The sequence below is a fragment of the Sceloporus occidentalis genome, unplaced genomic scaffold (assembly GCF_023333645.1).
Source record: "Sceloporus occidentalis isolate IW3139 unplaced genomic scaffold, rSceOcc1.0.p SCAF_5, whole genome shotgun sequence".
Classification (NCBI taxonomy): Eukaryota; Metazoa; Chordata; class Lepidosauria; order Squamata; family Phrynosomatidae; genus Sceloporus; species Sceloporus occidentalis.
In genome coordinates, this window is record NW_028316985.1 from 103,923,196 (window position 1) to 103,942,654 (window position 19,459).

At 38.3% G+C, this 19,459-nt stretch overlaps 1 protein-coding gene across 10 annotated transcripts in view; it reads left to right on the forward strand.

Moving 5' to 3' along the window:
• Window positions 1-19,459, forward strand: part of LOC149312614 (protein kinase C and casein kinase substrate in neurons protein 2) — a 68,655-nt gene that overhangs the window by 38,830 nt on the left and 10,366 nt on the right. For 7 of the 10 annotated variants that reach the window (XM_089524994.1, XM_089524992.1, XM_089524995.1 and 4 more), the window contains 6 exons: window positions 8,015-8,171; window positions 11,466-11,701; window positions 13,422-13,577; window positions 15,149-15,324; window positions 17,493-17,516; window positions 18,144-18,264. In XM_089524994.1, the coding sequence (XP_089381120.1) occupies window positions 8,015-8,171; window positions 11,466-11,701; window positions 13,422-13,577; window positions 15,149-15,324; window positions 17,493-17,516; window positions 18,144-18,264 (870 nt within the window). Of the gene's footprint in view, window positions 1-446; window positions 468-8,014; window positions 8,172-11,465; window positions 11,702-13,421; window positions 13,578-15,148; window positions 15,325-17,492; window positions 17,517-18,143; window positions 18,265-19,459 lie in introns of those variants that run through there. The other 3 variants (XM_089524987.1, XM_089524989.1, XM_089524996.1) reach the window with 2 other exon arrangements.

The following is a 19,459-nucleotide window of genomic DNA, read 5'->3' on the forward strand; positions in this document are numbered from 1 at the left end:
CTAAAGATTTCGTAAAATGGTGCAATGGAAAATCTTTTTTTTTATGTTCAGGTCTATATAGTGTCAGACTGCACAAAATGTACAGTGAAGAGATGTAAACTTTCTTGAAATTTTGATGACATTGAAAGAAACTGTTTCTTTGATTATTTTTTAGGGAGGGATGTAAAATTGAATTGCAGGGAAATTTTGAGGAAAAATGGAAAAATACAAAATACTGTTTAGCACATACATGTATTAATCTATGTATATTTATCTATTGCAGATCAAAAGTCACTTATTTAAGAATGTAATATTATATATAACATGGTTTGCATGTAGAATTATCATGTTTTAATGTGTTCAATTTTAAAGTATAGTTTATTCAGATAAAACAAATATACTAATTATGTTTACTTTTAAATGTGCTTAGTTCAGCATTTCTGAATCCAAGTGGTTGCCTGAATACATGGACAGCTCAGTGGCTGATGGTAATGTGGGGGCCAGCAGCAACCGAGAGAGCATTAACTTATGACAAGTCTGAGAAAGTTAAAGATGAATCCATCACCATTCCAGTATAACAAAGAAAGTTATGTATTCTTAACCACACAGTGTCAACTAGGCACAAAAAGCACTTGTTTTCAGAATATGAGCTTTAGAAAGGGGTGGGGGGAGGTAAGAAAGGAAATAACATATACTAATTTTAAGTAAAGTTTTTCTATAACTAGTTTGATTTTCTAACCTGCCACAGCCAAATCTTTCTGCTGTTTCTGATCTATCATTTTTATTATTTTCACGTATGTCTAAAAACCAAAGGCTTCCTGAATTGAAACAAGTTTCTATGATTTTTCATATATCAGTTCTTACTTGACCTGATGTATTTCTAAACTTTAGATCATTTTTTTCCACAACCTGCTGAAGCTGAAAGAATCTGAACAGTTGGGGAGGAAAGGTCAGATATTAATCGTGTCTTGAATATTTTACTCAACTTTAAAAAATAGAAAAGAAAAAACCAAAAAGGCTCATAGGGGGATAGTTAGGGGGAATATCTTCCCCTTCCAGTTTTTTCCCCTCTAGGCTTTCACATACCTAATCAGATCACTGTGGCCTGTTACAGACTGCCAAAATAAAGCTGCTTCGAGTCTCTTTGGAGGTATGCTATTTAAATGATGCATGAGTCCTAAGAGTCCGGAGGTTGCGCCAAAGCCACACTCCATTCCTAAGCACTGGAGTGCAGCTTTGGTGCAGCTTCTGGATTCTTAGGGTGCATGCATCATTTAAACAGCATACCTCCAAAGAGACCCGAAGCAGCTTTATTTTGGCAGTCTGTAACAGGCCTGTGAGTTCCCTGCAACACTCTAGCTCAGCGGTCCCCAAACTGTGCCCTTTAAGAGATTTTGGACTTCAGCTCCCAGAACCCCAGACTATTGGCCAACATGACTGAGGCTTCTGGGAGCTGAAGTCCAAAATCCATTAAAGGGCACAGTTTGGGGACCACTGCTCTAGCTGATTACAGTGGAGAATGAAATGTTGACTAGATGCACCTGTGGTTTGATGTAACAGTCTGTCTCTTAATATAGGTTTTTGCAGTGATATTCAAATGTTCATAATTATCTATGATCTAATATGTTTCTAATAGTATAATCCAGTGATTCCCAAACTCTGGCCTTCCAGGTGTTTTGGAATTTGGTTCCCAGAATCCCAGACCATTGGTGAAGATGGATGAAGCTTCTGGGAGCTGAAGTCCAAAACACCTGGAGGACCAGAGTTTGGGAATTGCTGGAACCAAATCAGTATTTTTTGTAAAACTAATCTAAAAAGTTGATATTTTAAATATGAAACCTTCATCTGGGTGTAAATATTAAGATTATGGCTCGTACATACCTCCCTTTGCGGCGCCCTTGCCACGTGTGAGGGAGCACCCACACGTCCCTCAACCCTCGCACGTGACGAGGGTGTAACAATGGCGGTGCCCTGTATACATGAGCACCACCATTGTTACGTAAGTTCTGTGCGGCGTCCACATGGCGCCATGAGTCACTTATGTAATGACTGCGCCAGTGGCGCACTTGTTACGCCACCTCTGTGGCGTAAAAAGAACCCCCTTTTTGTGGGATCTTTTTCTGCCAGTGGGAAGCCATGCTGTTTGGCAGCTGAGGCTTCCCTCCGGCGGTAAAATAGGCACCAGCAGGCCACACTTTTTGAGCAGTCTGTACCGCACCTATATCAGCAAGAATGAGTCTTTGGTAACTCTGAATGGTGTAAAATATTTTTTAAGCTTATAGCAAGGAATAGTCCCCTTTTTGAGGGAGAGGGAAAATCACATGATTAAACTGAGTCTTTCTGATTAGAAATTTAAATCTAGATTTAAGTCAAATTGATTTAAATCAAATTCACCCAAGTCCTGTTGATCCTGGCATTTATTAGCTGCATTTTGTTCATTGTATTCGAGAGGGTTCTCCTATGAAAAAGATGGAACTTTTTAGTGTTAAAGACTCCTTTTAGCCATACCTGTGGCATATGAAAATACTATGAAGCATTTGCCACATTGTCATAAGTGAGAAGGAATTATATCCAGGCAGATGAGTAGACTGCTGAAAGTAGAACAGTGTTCCACTCACTCTGCAAAATAAGAAAACCCTTCTTGAGAATCATGGGCAGACCTTCCCCAACATGTCCTTCTAAATCTTTATTTGTGTCCTGCTATGAAAATAGGGCTTAAATGATTTTGAGCCAAGATATTTACTCTAGTTGCAAGCTCAAACAAGGGCCTTGTATCTGCCTTGTCAGTCTGTAGATGGCTTTGCACAAGGGATAACTGTTCAATGAAATCTACACTTGCATGTGTAGCCTTGGCTGTTAGACCACAATGTGTTATAGTTACAATGGCAGGCCAAGAGCTGATGCAAGAGCCTCTCATGAAAATATTTGCAAAAATGTATTTGGTGTGGGCTTTGTAGCATTTATTAACTTATACACCCACACATTGTTTTCCTTTCCATCCTTGGTTTTTCAACTAGAAATTTCTCACCTTGTAAAGACATTGTTAAATAGATTTGTATATTAGGCATGTAATTGTCACGTATATACTAATGTCAGCAGGGTTTTAAATAATAGACAGAATAATAGTCATACAGTTGGAAGGGATCACCAGAGCTATCCATTCCAATTCACTGCCATGCAGGAACACACAATCAAACCACCCCTCAGAGATGGCCATCCAGCCTCTGTTTAAAGACCTCCAAAGAAGGAGACTCTACCACTCTCCTAGGGAGTGTGTTCCACTGTCGAAACTCTGTGTAAAGGAAAAAATGTATATGTTCAAACCCCTAGAAGTAATGGGGCTTGTGCATGCACTGTGTTGTGGGGCACGCGCCATGAGCACGTGCCCCATTATCATATATACTCATGTATAAGTCGACCTCATGTATAAGTTGAGGGAAGGTTTCAGGGTCAAAATCCTGGATTTTGATATGACCCGTGGATAAGTCAAGGGTAAAACGTATGGGGCCATAAGGAAGGATGGAAAGGGGGAAATACCACTTCCGTCCCTGCATCTCCTTCTCTGGACCTCTAGGAAGCAAGTGGAATTAAATGGAGAGTTGTTTCCACAGAAAGCAATGGCTTGCAAATGGACCAGGCAAGTGCTTTTCAATGGGGAGCATTTTTAGTTATTTCCATGCCAGAAGTTACATTCAAGAAATGCAGATCACTCAAAAATTATATGTGGTATATAAAATGAGTCCACATAATCAGTGGGCAGATCTTTTGTATGTGTTCATGTAAGACCAGTTTTTTTACATAGATAAAGGAGGGCAGTACTATCTGTGCCGTGTCACTTATGCATACATCCCACCTCTCCTGTGCTGTTGTTCTTGCTTATGCTATTGCCATGATGTTTGGGGGGCTATGAATTAGGTGAAGCAAGTGGGATAGCTCTGGGGTGTGTTACAATCAGTATCAGCCAGCATGGCATTGTAGTTTGGCAGTTGAACTAAGACTCGGGAGACCAGAGTCTGAATCCCTGTTCCACCATGGAAAACCAATGGGTGACCTTGAGCAAGTAACACATTGTAAGCATCAAAAAATCCCGTGATAGGTTCACCTTAAGGTTACCATAAATTGGAATTGACTTAGAGACATGCAACAGCAACAGAAGAGCAACAGAGTACTTTGGTCTTGGAGAATCAAAGACAGAAAGAACTCAAAAAGAGGGTGAGCACAGGATTCCTACACTGTGAAGTAATTCTAATTATTGCTATTGTTGTAAACCATGCTCAGAGTTAAAGGAATTAACCTCATGGGAAGGTTGCTGTGGACTTCTAGAATGCACACCTTTATTTCTGCTGCAGAAATGAACTTACTCTTTTCCTATATAACATCCAGGGGAAGCCATGTTGGCCATATAGCAAGCCCAATAAAAAATCCACCAAACAGTCCTAAAGTGAGAAAATTCTGGGATGCAGTTCTCTATCAAATTTGATGTATCACTGATCAAACCATAAATTTCTGTCCAGTTTTGCTTTTGCTTTCTGTATTTGCTAAGGTAATTTTAACTCGAAACATAGGAAACTGATATTTTTTCTTAATACTGCTGCCAGATTAGAGGTAGCCAAATGTCGGATGTCAGGTGACCTCTCCATTGAGAACTGGTGGTCTAGAATTTGGGGTAAGTGGTTGATGGAGAAACTGCTACGATGAGGTTTTGCGTTGGCCACAAAAGGACTGACACATTTCAAGAAGACTGGATGATCTTTATTGACTATGTTAATCTTCACTCCCACCGGATCCAACCTCCTGCTTCACAGATTGATTTTTGGACGGACACTCTGCACCTTGATAAACCAGAATTTCTGGCTCTTGCTGCAAACTAATTTTTTTATTCTGCTACAGAATAACTATTATTCATCAGATACATACCCATGACCCTTGTAGTTAGTTGCTGCTGCTGCTGCTGTTTTTCTCATTGTTCTACAGAACTCATGTGTTTTATTGTAAAAACTCAATAAAAATGTAATTAGGGGGGGAAAATCCAACAAACAGTGATACTTTTATTGGCCAACCAAAATGCGCAATATACATGTTGCAAACTTTCGAAGCTTCATTGCCTTCTTCATCAGGCAAAGTGTTACAAATCAAACAGGAGAAAAAAATAGGCCTGCATTGCTAATAAAGGTAACTCTTTTCTTGCTTGTGTTGCCTCTGCTAATTTGGACCTTTTGCTAGGTAATGAATCTCTCTCTTGCGACAAAAGCACAGGCTTACAACAGTTGCAAGATGTGTGCTGTATTAAAGAACAGCAATAGTAGCTTCATTAATCTCTCTTAGATGACAAAAAACCTGTATCTTATTTTTCTAAGAATCAAAATAATTGTTTCTCAACTGCGTACAAAGATAGGCAAACACGTAGGCGTTATAAGAGTGAATCATTTTTTCTATGTTGTGGGAAATAAACCACAAGATGCAATATACCATGCCAAATTATTTTCTCATTAAAATTAGTGAAAAATGAACAGGAAGCAGCAGAAACTATTAAATCTGCTGAATTCAGTATATTTTGCTTTCTATCCAAACATACCTGGCAGACATCTTTCCCTACCCTCACTTGCATAAATTTGCTTTCTCCTTGGTAACTGCAGTTTACAAACCTGCTTTTTATCTTGCCTTTTAAAACCAACCTTGATTAATACCAGTGTGGGCATAATGCTTCAGTCTTGTTGGGAAAAAGAGAGGAGTGCAGGTTTGGGTTCTCACAGTTCCTTCATTGGGTTAGGACATGGCTAGCATTAGGCTGTAATAGGTGAAATCTGAAAAACTGCAACTAATTCCATATGCCAGCTGACATTTGGGCTCATGTTTCTAGACAGTTCAAAATTAAGTTTCATTTGAAAGGGAGAATACTCTTAAAAAGCACTTTGTGGTTTCTAAAGAAAAGGGCTTGGGCATCCTATTAATAGCTCATTGCATCCATGGTTCTACATAAACTGATCAGCAGTATTGTTATTATGCACATTAACTAAAAGGAAATGGCTAATTTTTCAAAGGCAAAGCTCTGTTTATCGTGCATGCGTGTGTGTGTGGTTTGCAAAGCTGATTTTTTCTTCTTTACCCATGGTTTATGAAGACTTGCTAAGAAAATGCCAACATTCCACACAATCATAAACATTTGAAAACCTACTGCAGTTCAGTTCACTTCATGTCCTGCTAGTTGAAGTTTAATGTCCTGCTAATTGAAGAAAAATGTGCAATACTTACAAGTTTTACAACATTTAATTAATGCATTTATTTGATACCTGAAAGTTCCAACATTTTGAGCATCATACCAGCTATCCCAAGGAAGTTCATCATATTTGCATGTTCTGTGCAGAAGAAAGCAGCTGGTAATTTCTTTATGTTTAGTAAAAACAGGAGGAGAGGAATAATTGTTACTTTTTTTTGGTAAACCTTAATTTATTACAGATATGTTTGTCAGTCAGAATGTTGAGATTAAAAACTGTAAAGAACTTTTAAATCCTGTTTGTCTTCAGAAGCATTCGAGCTGAAAACAAACGACAGTTTCTTTTATCTTTAACAAATGTGCAGAATAAATAATCAGGCCACTAACTTAACCAGGTTCCTATTTTTCAGCTAGAACTGACTCAGTTCAGACATTACGTCAAATCTTGGTTAATAGTCAGTTGGCAACCCAGAAACAGAAATATTGGTTTGAAGTTGGCTTTAAACTGTGATTTGCAAGGTCTCTAGTTTCTTTTGATGTGTGAATGGCCAGACCATAATTGTAGCTGTTGCTCAGTCTCCGGCAGCTATTTTACTCTAAAGGCAGCAGTGATGTTAAAAGCTCAAAAAATGGTAAACAAAAGCAGATTACAGATCTAAAGGCATATACCACCTAACAAATGCTACCGAAGTTCAAACTATGGCTTAGTATGATGTCTAAACTTGCTTACATGGGTATAACTGTTCATCTTGTAAATGCAAAGATCTTTGCTTTTATAAGTAACATGTACCTTCACCAGGGAAAACTAAAAGAAAAAAACTGTTTTGACAATCAGTGCATTCTCATAATCTCTTAACTATCCTGATTTGGCAGGGAAAGTACTGATGAATGCTCCACCATCCCACTTTCTTAGCTGCTTTTCAGATGTCATGGTTTCTTTCTCCTCTTTCCACTTTCTCCCTTTGTCCTCAACTTAGTTCAGTTGCCTCAGGATGAATTCAGAGTGCAAATGTAGTTTGCCCTCAACTCAGAAAGGAAAGAGGAAGGGGCAGAATCCTGTCCTTCCCTATAGACTCACACAAAAGCAAACTGCTGCAGTCTTTCCTAGCTTGTGTTCTCTTGCGTTCGGTGGGTATTATAGACCGGCACGTTTTTCCAAAACTAGAAATGGATTTCTAGTCACTTCTGCAATCAGATTTGGCAGTGTGTGGCAGCAGGGTATTATGTAGCAGATCCTGAGAAGAGTTGGCCCCCAGAACTTCTAGAATTGCTTGCCCCTGGTTTATGCTGCATAGTAAATTGTAAAAAACATTTCTGTTGACTTTGTCCATGTGTGATAATGTCAAACAATTAAATGTATCTGGAGTACAGTAGAAAAAGTAAATCTAGATGTGATTGAAGAGGCAATGATATTGCTCCCTAACACATTTTCATAAATCACATTAGCAGTACCATAGAAACCAACATCCTATCTTTGGCATAATTACATTTGAAGATAATGGTACTTGATCATGGTACTTCTCTTGGAGTGAGGAGGCTTCAGGATAACGTTAGATGTGAAGTATTGACTTTATGAACAACTTGACTACAATGACAATATATAGTCACTTAACAGGTTTTGATTAACTAGTAACAGGCATTCCAAACTTAATAGAAATACAAATTTAGTTCTCATCCAGAGAATTCTAATAATTTATGCTACCTTTTAAAGAAAAGAAAAGCAATGCACTTCCAATTTAAACATATTTTAAGAAGTGAAGGTTGGTTTTGTCTCAGCTGTCTTAACCCTAGCTACATTTATAAATGTTTCTCTGTTTTTAGGTTGGAAACTATAAGCGGACAGTGAAACGTATCGATGATGGTCATAGACTTTGCAGTGATCTTATGAACTGTATTCATGAGCGTGCAAGGATAGAAAAGGTCTATGCTCAGCAATTAACAGAATGGGCAAAAAGATGGAGACAGCTTGTAGAAAAAGGTAAACAGAACTTTTGTCTTTGTTGATACCACTGTTTAAAATGATTGGGTATTTTTTGTTTTCTGTACTGATTTAAAAGTGCAATCTTGCTTAATTATTTAGGGCACATTAGGATATTCCTCAAAATAAAAAGAACCCTTTTGTTTTTTTTCTATACCGTCCAAAGTGTCATCTAGTAAGGTCTTTATTCTTCATAATTTGTTTGTTGTGTACCTTCAAAGTGCCCCTATCACAGGTTTAGAGGGGGTTTGACTTTGCCTTTGCCATCCTCTGAGGCTGATAGAACATAACTTGTCCAAGGTTACTCAGTGCGTTTTGGTGGCTGAGCAGGGATTGAACCCTGGTCTACAGAGTCACAATGCCAATGAGTAATACTGACTTCAGGTTTCAAAAGAAAAATAAACAAATAAAAACAAAAATTGAGAGTTTTAGCCCTGCTTAATAAATTGTATGTAAAGAAATATGAGACTAGGATCTAGGTTGTGAAAACCACAATAATATGTGGATGCTCTACTGTCTTTACTACATGTTGATAGTGAGGAGGCTTAAGAAAAATATGTGTGAATTAGATAGTTGGGCCAACACTAACAACATGAATTTCAACAGGGAGAAATGTAAGGTACTGCACTTCGGCAGAAAAAATGAAATGCATAGATATAGGATGGGGGACACCTGGCTTAACAAGACTATATGTGAAAGGGATATAGGAGTCCTTCGAATTGAACATGTGTCAACAGTGTCATGCTGTAGCTAAAAACAGCCAATGCGATTACAGGCTGCATCAATAGAAGTATAGTGTCTAGATCAAGGGAAGTAATAATACCAGTCTATTCTGCTTTGGTCAGGCCTCACCTGGAATACTGTGTCCAGTTCTAGGCACCATAATTAAAAAAGGATTTTGAGAAGCTTGAGTGTGTCCAGAGGAGGGCGACCAAAATTATGAAAGGTCTGGAAACCATGGCCTATGAGGAGTGACTAAGGCAGCTGGGTATGTTTAGCTTGGAGAAGAGAAGGGTAAGAGATGATATGAAAGCCATATTAAAATATCTGAAGGAATGTCACATATGAGGATAGAACAAGCTTGTTTGTGGCAGCTACAGAGAATAGTACCCGGAGCAATCGATTCAAGCTAAAGGAAAAGAGATTCCACCTCAACATTGGGAGGAACTTCCTGATAGTTGTTTGACTGTGGAACACACTCTCTCGGAGAGTGGTGGAGCCTCCTCCTTTGGAGGTCTTTAAACAGAGGCTGGATGACTATCTGTCAGGGGTGCTTTGATTGTGAGTTCCTGCATGGCAGGGGGTTTGGATTGGATGGCCCTTGTGGTCTCTTCCAACTCTGTGATTTTGTGACAACTGTAAATAAGTTTAGGTTGGTTGCCAGAAGTAAAGGACCTTTTGGTTCTCCTGCTTCTCCTCCATGTATTTCTGGCTGTTCTGCTTTTAAATCTGTGTTGAAGACCTCCACGTTTGTGGAGGTCTTCAACACAGGCCCTAAGCAGACCATCCTTAACAGCTGGCCTGGGGATGTAGCATCCATATGATGCATGCCCCAGCTCTGCCCTCAGGGTGGCGTGACGCCATATGCTGCCAAAGGAGCACTGTGGCACTGTGGCGTGCAGTTGCTGCGACCCCATTCTGGCTGTAAAAGGGGCGGCTGGAAGCCGCCCCTTTGGGGCTGTCTGCACAGCCACTTTGAGTCCTCAATATATGCACTAGGATTGCCTTGTGTGGTGTAGCTTTATGGCAACTAGGGATTGTCCCAGGACATGTTTGGCGGAACTACTCAACCCCATAGCATTTGCATTATGAGGCCCCACAGGCTTCTTCTTTCTCTCATGCTTTTAAATATCTGCATGAAATTAAAGAGAAAGGTCATGCAGTGATTTGCAGTGAGCATTCTTCAATATGCTGATAGCCAGTTCTGTTTTTTTCTTTACATCAGAGTCAGAAATGATGGAAGAGCTGAAACAGAGGTTGGAACTGGTTGTGGACTTGATGGAACTGAAACTCAATTGAAATACAGTGAAGGTTGTGTTAATAGATGGTTCACCTGCCATGCAAGGAGGGAGGTGCTCATTTTAGATGTGGATTCTGAAAGCTCAGTTTTCAAGTTGTATTGCTGGATTGAATATTGTTACTAGGGGTACAGTGGCTTCTGTAGCAAACATTGCTCCACACCAGTGGGGATAGTGTGCTACCTGTGAGTCCCAGTCCTGGGAAAAGAGTGGGGTAAAAATAATAATAATAGTAATAGTAATAGTAATAATACCTGTGACCTTGCCTGCACTGGGTGAGCCTAGGTAGTTAATGTTGTTGATTCATTCATAATCTCTAAATTGCATTGATATAGTATGTGTATGTGAGGTTGCTTCTGAACAAATATTTTCAGTTATTAGGTTGCTATCAAGGACTGGCTATATAAAACATCTCACCATTTCCTAATTGATGACATTGATTACTGCTCTTGTAACAGCTTGGGACTTAGATACTTAAAGTATATGTTTCTGCACAAGCCCATTCAGACATTAGGAGGGTTTTCATGGTCCTATACAGACAAGCCAAAATAAAGCTGCTTTGGGTAAATTTGGAGGTACAGTATGCTGTTTATATGATGCATACTAGGAGTCTGGAAGGTGTGCCAAAGCTGTGCTCCACTCCTTAAGACTGGATTGTGGCTTTGGTGCAGCTTCCGGACTTTTAGTATGCATGCATCATTTAAACAGCATACCTCCAAAGTGACCCAAAGCAGCTTTATTTTGGCCTGTCTGTATGGGGCCCATGTTACCTGTTCACTGGAAAGGGGGCTTTTAAACATGCCACACTGCTCATGGAGTTTTCTTCCAAAGATGGCTCTCCTGGAACCTATATCTGATGTCATTCTACAGTCAGGGAAATGCACATTTCTAAGCAAGAATGATATACTCTGTGATTTTTAAATAAATTCGTAGGTGTGTGGTTTTACATTTTGTACTGATTTTATTATTGTTATTTGGTGATCCCCTGACAATTCACTGAAGCGGGCCTAGTTTTTTTGAAAAGCAAGAGCTTGTTTTTATCTCCAACAGAATGTTAAAATATATTTTGTTGGGAAAGAAATATAGAAGCTTGCCAAAATATATGAAATTAGGCATTTGATTATAGAGTTGACAAAGTTAAGCTGCAAAGTGTGTGCAGAAAATCTTACATAGTATGTGAGCTGATTTTATAGTATGCTTCTCTTTCATCCTGTATCTCTGGATGCAATGAGAACAATGATTTATTTTCTGATAAATTTTTTCCATCTGTTTTCAGGGCCACAGTATGGAACTGTTGAAAAGGCTTGGCATGCATTTATGTCTGAAGCTGAAAAAGTAAGTGAACTACATTTAGAAGTAAAAGCTTCGCTAATGAATGAAGACTTTGAAAAGATAAAGAACTGGCAGAAGGACTCCTTTCACAAGCAGATGATAGGTGGATTTAAGGAAACTAAAGAAGCTGAAGATGGATTTAGGAAAGCTCAGAAACCGTGGGCAAAAAAGCTAAAAGAGGTATGTAATTGGTGCATATTCTACAGTTCAGACAGATGTCTAATTCCATCCGTTAAACCACACTCTGGAAGTTGTTGGTTTGCCTCTAGTTACAGGACTAGATGTTATAGAAGGTGTGGGAAGGCTGCTGCCAAAAGTGAGATCCTTGCATCTAGTTGTCCCCTGTAATATCCAGTGAATCCTTCCAATTGGTGCTAGGCCTTCCTTTCTTTGCCTAGAAAGGAGGCTACAGGAGAAGCATCTGTGGGGTTCTGTTTGTACCTCAGGGAGATGCAGCAAAGAACTTGGCTGCCCTAAATCCAGGAGAGACACCTTTTTAATTGGAGAGATAACAAGGCTGCCCTTTATTGGAGACTGTTTTGGGATTGAAGTCCTACTGGAAATTTTTCATTCCCTATTACAAATGGCATTTTCTCACCAGTGAGAAAATACCTACTAGGAAACTCATGGTGCTGTGGTTTGAGTGTCAGACTATGACTCTGGACATCAGGATTCAATTCCCTACTTGACCATGGAAATACACAAGGTGACCATGGTGAGTTATACAGTCTCAGCCCCAGAAAACCCCATGCTAGGGTCGCCTTAAGATTGCCATAAGTTGGAAATGGCTCAAAGGCACACGACAACAACAGACATACTTAACATTGTACTGCCAAAACAGTAAGGTACTTGATACTACTTTTAGTTTCTTAAAGTGTTTATATTGAGGATTAGATGACAATTATTTGAAACTTGATTAATCAACAAAATATGAATTACTGTATGTACTCATAAGTTAAGTGTATAAGTTAACCTGGGTCAACTTATCCATGGGTCAGTGTAAGCCGTGTACTTTAACTCTTATCAGAAAAGGAACCATCCCCATCTCTGAGTAGAACGGGAAAAAGGCAGAAGCTTCATCCATCCGGAGAAGAGCTAAAAGAAGCACTGAACCCCTGTGCTTCCTCCACAGCGCCACTGCTTCTCACCTTTTTGAATGCCTGTTTGGGAAAATGGAAGCACAGGCAAAGTTATAACATTAATGTTAAAGACTATAATCAGTGTTAACAAAGTCACCATTTGTTTTGTCTTCGCATCCTTTTTGACATGTGTGCATTTTCTTATCCCTGCCTGTTCCTGGTCTCCTCCTGCACACATCACATGGCCACCATTTATCATAGTTCCCTCCTCATGCATCCAGCCTTTAGTATGAGCACAAATAGATATGCCTACTAGAATTTTGTTAAATTCTTCAGCATTATTTTCCTTTGGTTCATCCTTTTCATCCTTTGTTACATGCGCCTAAGTTTTACCTTCAATTCATCCAAGGGTCAGAATCCACAATTTTGGCTCCCAAACTTGCCCTGGATTTATACATGAGGTTGACGTATAGTCAAGTATATATGGCAGTTGATGGATCCAAAAAACAACAACAACCAAGAAATAATCCTGGATTTTAAGTGTTGGTGTTCAAATCTGTTTCTGTAGTAATCCATTACTGCATATTTCTTTCACCATACAATTTTCAGTTAATTTAAAGCAACCTTAATCTCCAGTTTCCCACACCTTCGGCCAGGAATTATGGGAAATATAATCCAAAACAGTCGAAGAACACAGTATATCTTGACAAATGCTTCTTACAGTAATATAATTTCTGAAACTGTATAATTTCTGCTGGTTTTTCATAATGATTCTGTACAAACATTAAATACATATAAGTGTTAAAACTGTCTCAACTCAGATGGAAACTGCTAAGAAAGCATATCATGCAGCCTGTAAGGAAGAAAAACTTGCTGTATCCAGAGAAGCTAATAGCAAAGCTGACCCAGCACTGAATCCAGAACAGTTAAAGAAACTGCAAGACAAAGTGGATAAAAGTAAACAGGATGTGCTTAAGGTAAATTGTGCATTATTCTGAAGACAGTACTTTACAAGCTTCCAGTGTAAACAAATGTCAATATTATTTCATTTTTGCTGATCAGTAAATACAGCTAGGGCTGTTAATGTAGAAATGGTCTTAGGAAAAGAGTAAAGAATTATCTTTCTTTTATATTATTAACTGTTTGTGTGTTTGTGTGCATAGATAGACAACACATGTTCTCAATTTATTTTATGATGCTATGTGAAAAGTTCTGAAAACTTCTAAAATAGAGTTCTATGTAATGGAACTTTGCACTATTATTTTGAGATTTGGCAAACTTGGTATAATGTATTCTCTAAATATATATTTTTTAAAGTACACCTAAAATTGACATCTTTTAATTAGCAGAGATTCAACAAGATGTTTTGGATACTGTCCAAAGCGTCTCAAATAGTTTGCTGATTAATTTGTTTTACTTTGGTCATTTTAAAATTCATTTGAGAGACTGTGGTCCTAAACAGACCGACAAAGTACACTGGCGTGAGGGCAGAGTGGGGACGTGGCGACTGCCCACTCCCACACTGGCATCGTGCTGGTGGCACGCTGCCCAACCAACTGCACGGTGGGCGGTGTCACACCGCATCTTTGGCTCAGTGTGTAGGCATGCTGTGCTGAAGAGCCTGGAAAAGTTGCAGTGGTGGCTATGGCGCCCTTTCCACGGTGCAAAAAGAAGCCAACTCAGCGCTTCCAGGGGCGAATCTAGGCCTAACACTGAATTGTAGTTTATCAATAAAGAACAGGGCACAGTAAACTTTTGACCCCTGTGTTCTGTCTCCTTTGATGTGGCTACAGAGAGGAAATTGGAAAACTTTGCTTTCATTTTCGATTAATCATACTTCAGTGTTGCATCTAAACCTTAAACTGTGGCTAATTTTAACAGTGATGATTAGAAACAAGTCAATTTTAAGGCTGCATTTTAAGTTGTTTTCCCTCCCATTCACCATACTTAAGTATAATCAATTTGCTGGGTTTCAAGGGCAAGCTGTGGTTAATCAAAATATGAAATAAAAGTATCAGAACTACGTCATGTGGTTTCACCAAAGGAAGAGATAGGAGTGGTGGTGCACAATCTGAAGGCTTACTATTGTAATGTATATTGTACTTTAATTCCTTGTCCAAATTTGGCTAGAGTCAGAATTAACTTGGCACTTCCTGAATCTAAACTAGGATGTCTCTGCAGGACCAGCCTCTAGATTTTAGCTTAGTGTTGAGATATAAGAGAAGGTAATGCAATGAAGTTATTCTTGCCTTCGGCATATTGCTGAGTTTATTTAGGCCTAGTTTTCTAATTTGTTTACCTTTTTTGAATTTGTAATTTCTGTTTTTGGAAATAACAGTCTGCTGTTAATAGCATATTGATATGATCCCCTCTTCTGGTGGATAGTTGTATAACACAGAATTTCAGTTTAATAGTGCTAGAAAAATATTCTCTCAATTGTATCATTTATTTATTTACTGTTTTAGCCTGTCTGTATGGATTAGGTGGTGAAAGTACATAATTAAAGAACTCCAATACTTTTGGATAATTTTGTGTGTCCTTTTTTAAGACAAAGGAAAAGTATGAAAAATCTCTTAAAGACCTTGACAGTACTACACCTCAGTACATGGAAAACATGGAACAAGTTTTTGAGCAGTGTCAACAGTTTGAAGAAAAACGTCTCCGTTTTTTCAGAGAAGTGTTGTTGGAAGTTCAGAAACATCTTGATTTGTCCACTGTTGCAAGGTAAACATGTAAGATGAAAGGTGCTACATATGGAAATTGTTTTTATGTGAATATAATAAAATTAGAGTAAATTGTGATCAGCTCACTAGTCTATGAAGGATATTATATTGGAGTGACAAACTTGAGTTAACGTTGTGTTATGTTTTATGAACTTTTATAAAAGATGAAAAGAGGAAATCTTTTATAGCTTTTACCCTTTCATTTTGAAATTTGCAAGTGAATTTTCATAACAGCTGCCCACTGAAGTAAAGAAAACAGTTGCTCTGAACTGCATGCATTTGATTAAAGCATGGTAGTGTTAAAGAGATTCTTGTTTCTTTTTATATGAAGTGCACGTATATAGTAACACCATCTTGGAAGAGAAGTATTGTCTATTGTGAAAGATATTGCAATACTAGTAATAAAATAGTAATAGTAATAACATTTATTCGGTCTTTGACCAGTATAAAAACAAAACCACACAAACAGCATATCAGTATAACAGTAACAGGTTAAGATATTGCAATACTTCTTCTAAGGTGGTATGTTTTTGGTGAATACTTTTATTAAAGTTTGCTTGTAGAGATTTCTGAAATTAGATTAAGGCCCAAAACACACAGGCTAAATGAAGTGGCTTCTGGATGCGGCATTAACATGACACAAATCTCCAAAGTTCCTGGAAGCCGCCCCAATGCTGCCCTTTGATCCAAAGGACTGGATTAAAAAGGAGCTGTTTTAATTTGGCTCCCGAGTGGGGCGACTTGGGACCACAGGTGGTGGCCCACTTTGGGAGTGGACTATGCGGTCACCTTGGTTCCGGTCTGATCTTGGCCGGATTGCAGCCAGAGGCCACTCCTTCCTGGCCATGTGCTTCACCCCTAAGAGTAGCAGTAGTCCATTCCTGGTCTAGGGATTGCCTAGTGAAATAAGAGACAGTATAAAAGGTAATTTCAGCAAGTGAAGCTTGTGTGACAATCCACACCTACTGCAGTTCTCTTCCACATAATCATGAAATTTCATCAGAAGCCTTTTCTCCCTTTCATAAAGCGTACCCCTATTGGGGTAGGTCTATATAAGGAGCAGGCTTTATGAAAGGGAGAAAAGGCTTTTGGTGAAATGTAAATATCTAGCTCCTGTTGTACTCAGCCTCCTTATATCTTCACAAAGAAGTACAATAGTAGGTAACTGCTATTTCCACTATGGGGAAATTTTTTATGAACCTAGAGAATGGTTAAATTAATTTTCTTTTTAAAACATCATCCTTATTTCTCATAGGAGAGATGTAGCATTCACCAGCTGTATACTGTCAGCGAAGTAACTACTCAGGCAATAGAACCAGAAATGTTCTGTTCTTTTTTTAGAGTGGTACAGTTTAAGTGAACACAATGCTAGAAATAAACCCACTGAATATGAAATCTAGTACTGTTGCCCTATACTCTTTTTAGTAGAAAGTTGAATATGTATAAAATAGAATGGAGGTTCTTGGGCAATGAAACAGCCTTTTCCAATAAAAAAATAGTTTGCAAGATACTTTGTCACAAAATATTGTACAAGCAATGAAAGTGTGTTATATTTTAGCAGAAAATGCCACAAAATAATATTGTGGCACTGGAATTCTTACAAAAATGTTAAGTCATTATAATTTAATAAAAGCTGAATATGAATCAATTCCCTAATTTAAAAATTATTGGATTGGTCTCCTGTTATCTCAGTCTCATCTTTGCAGACAGTCTGAGAAATATGTGCTAATTAGTGTGTAGAAATTTGTCTTAAAGAAATGCCACATTTGCTTTTCAACCTCCTAGGATGGAAATACATTAGATGCCTTTTATTATCTGATCTTCCTCAATTCATATTTAAAAACTAACAGCAAAAAAGAGGGGTTGCCTTTGTGTGCACTGCTTCTTAAATTAAGGTGGTAGTCAGTGAGGGAGAAGACAAGTCAGTATTTAAGGACCAATGGATTAAAGGACTGTCCACTTCCTGTTTACAACCACATTTTTTGGGTTTATTTTGCTATCATTTTGAATTATGTACAAGTTAAAATAGATGCACCGTTAACTTTTACATATCTGACTAAATTATGATTTTAACGTGAGCAGTATAGTAGCTGGCTGTTAGTTTTGAACTTGGCGTATGAGAAGCCTCTTTATTTTGAGGACTTGAGGATTTCTTTTCTTTTCTCTTAGTTATCAGGAAAAATTGGATTGCAGGTATGTTGACAGACTCAGTTCCATCACAATGAAGTAGAATAGTACAAGCAATGACCCCGCCCCCCACCCCCAACAATCCCCTTGTAAATAAGGAATTTAGTAGTTTGGGCATTAAGAGGGTTGTTTTTTTTTACACCGAATGCTTCTTTCTGTTAGTTGCCTTAAATGTCATGTTGTCAGGTTTAGAAGAGTGGATATTATGATAGGATTATAGTGTATATTAGCCATGACTGGATACCCTTTGTACCTTAACACTACCTTTGTGGCACATTTATATGGTCTTGCACTAATTGTACTGCTAATCTGTAGAGTTAATCTGTGCACTTTACTGTACTTTGCACCCCATTTCTGTTTTCTTGTTAAAACAACCACATTCTTTATGTATTTAGTTAAAGATATGTACAGTTTAAACTGTGTGTGTGTGTGTGTGTGTGTGTATAGAGAGAGAGTTTAGGATTTGTGTTAAACAGTGGTATGGATGACAAGATTTCTCTGGTGTACATTAGATAATTTTTTTAACATACTATGAATACATCAAAGTTCTAAAATAACTAAGTTAATATCTGTATAATAATTATAATATTTTCCTAATAGCTCTGTAATAATGTCAAAATGTATTTCCTACAGCTATAAAAATATTTATCGTGAATTAGAGCAGAACATTAAAGCAGCAGATGCTATTGAAGATCTAAGGTGGTTCAGAGCTAATCACGGTCCAGGCATGTCAATGAACTGGCCCCAGTTTGAGGTAAGGGCTTCTCCTCCTTTTGCAGCTCTTTCCTGCTCTGTCCTCTAAGCACCACTAAAGAGGCAAGACAGAATGAATTAACCAGAAAAAAATCTTCTGATTCTGTGTCTCTTGTGAATGGGGGAGAGTATAATGCATAATCTGTGCATGAAACTTGCACCTTCCTCGCTGTCATATAAAATCATAAAGCAAGGTGTAGAGAGTGGAAACTTACTAATACTTTGGAGTATGTGAGGCAGCCCACAAAGCTAAGCATTTTCTAATGTTTTAATGGTAAAGAAGGTCCCACATTTCTTTGTTACAGTTATCTATAATACTTCACTGGCTTCTTTTCAATGTGTGCTGGATGATGTTACGCTCCATGAACACTCAGTTTTACATCTTGCATGTGATCCTGGATTTAGACCTGAGCTGAGATGAATTTGGCAATAACCAGGAGAGTGCAGAATTTAGGGTTATTCAACTGAAGTGCTGGATCTCCCTATGGTGATAATGCCTTAGTCAAAGACCACTTGGACTACTGAAGTGCAGGCTTCTCCTCCGAATAGAGTTTTGAAATTTTAGCTGGTCTACAATGCTGAAAAGAGACTCCTGAACTGCTATGGTTTACAATACATAGCTCCCTTGTTACAGTTAATTTCACTGTTTTATCAGCCCCCATTCTTGGTGTACTGCTGGCTATGATGTTTGTCATGATTTGGGACCAGACTATTTAAACATTGCATTTGCTCTCTGCATCCATGGCTTTTAAAGACTTTGAAAGAGACATTTCCTTCTGTCCTGCTCTTATCAAAGGCACACAGTGCGAGTACAAGTGAGCGCTTTCCCCATGACTACTTGCAGGCTATGGAACTCTATGGCACGGGAAGCAAGATTAACTTTGTCCTTCCAATAGCAAGCAAAGACAATTTTATTTGGTTTGGCTTTTCACATTTAAGGAAACTTGCTAATGTGGTTGGTTTTAGTCTAGTTAACCATGTTTCTTACTGTGTTTTTATCCAGTATGATTTTACTTGAGGTTTAATGTTTTGATTGTTTGATTATTTATAAAGCCAAAATATGAAGGCCATATAGCATAAAATTTGTCTAATAAATTTGCATTTTAAAGTGCTTTACTTGTTCTTTGGCAATATGTGTGTGCCATCAAACTATAGTTACTAAGATCTTCCCATACAAGATAATTTCTGACCTCTCT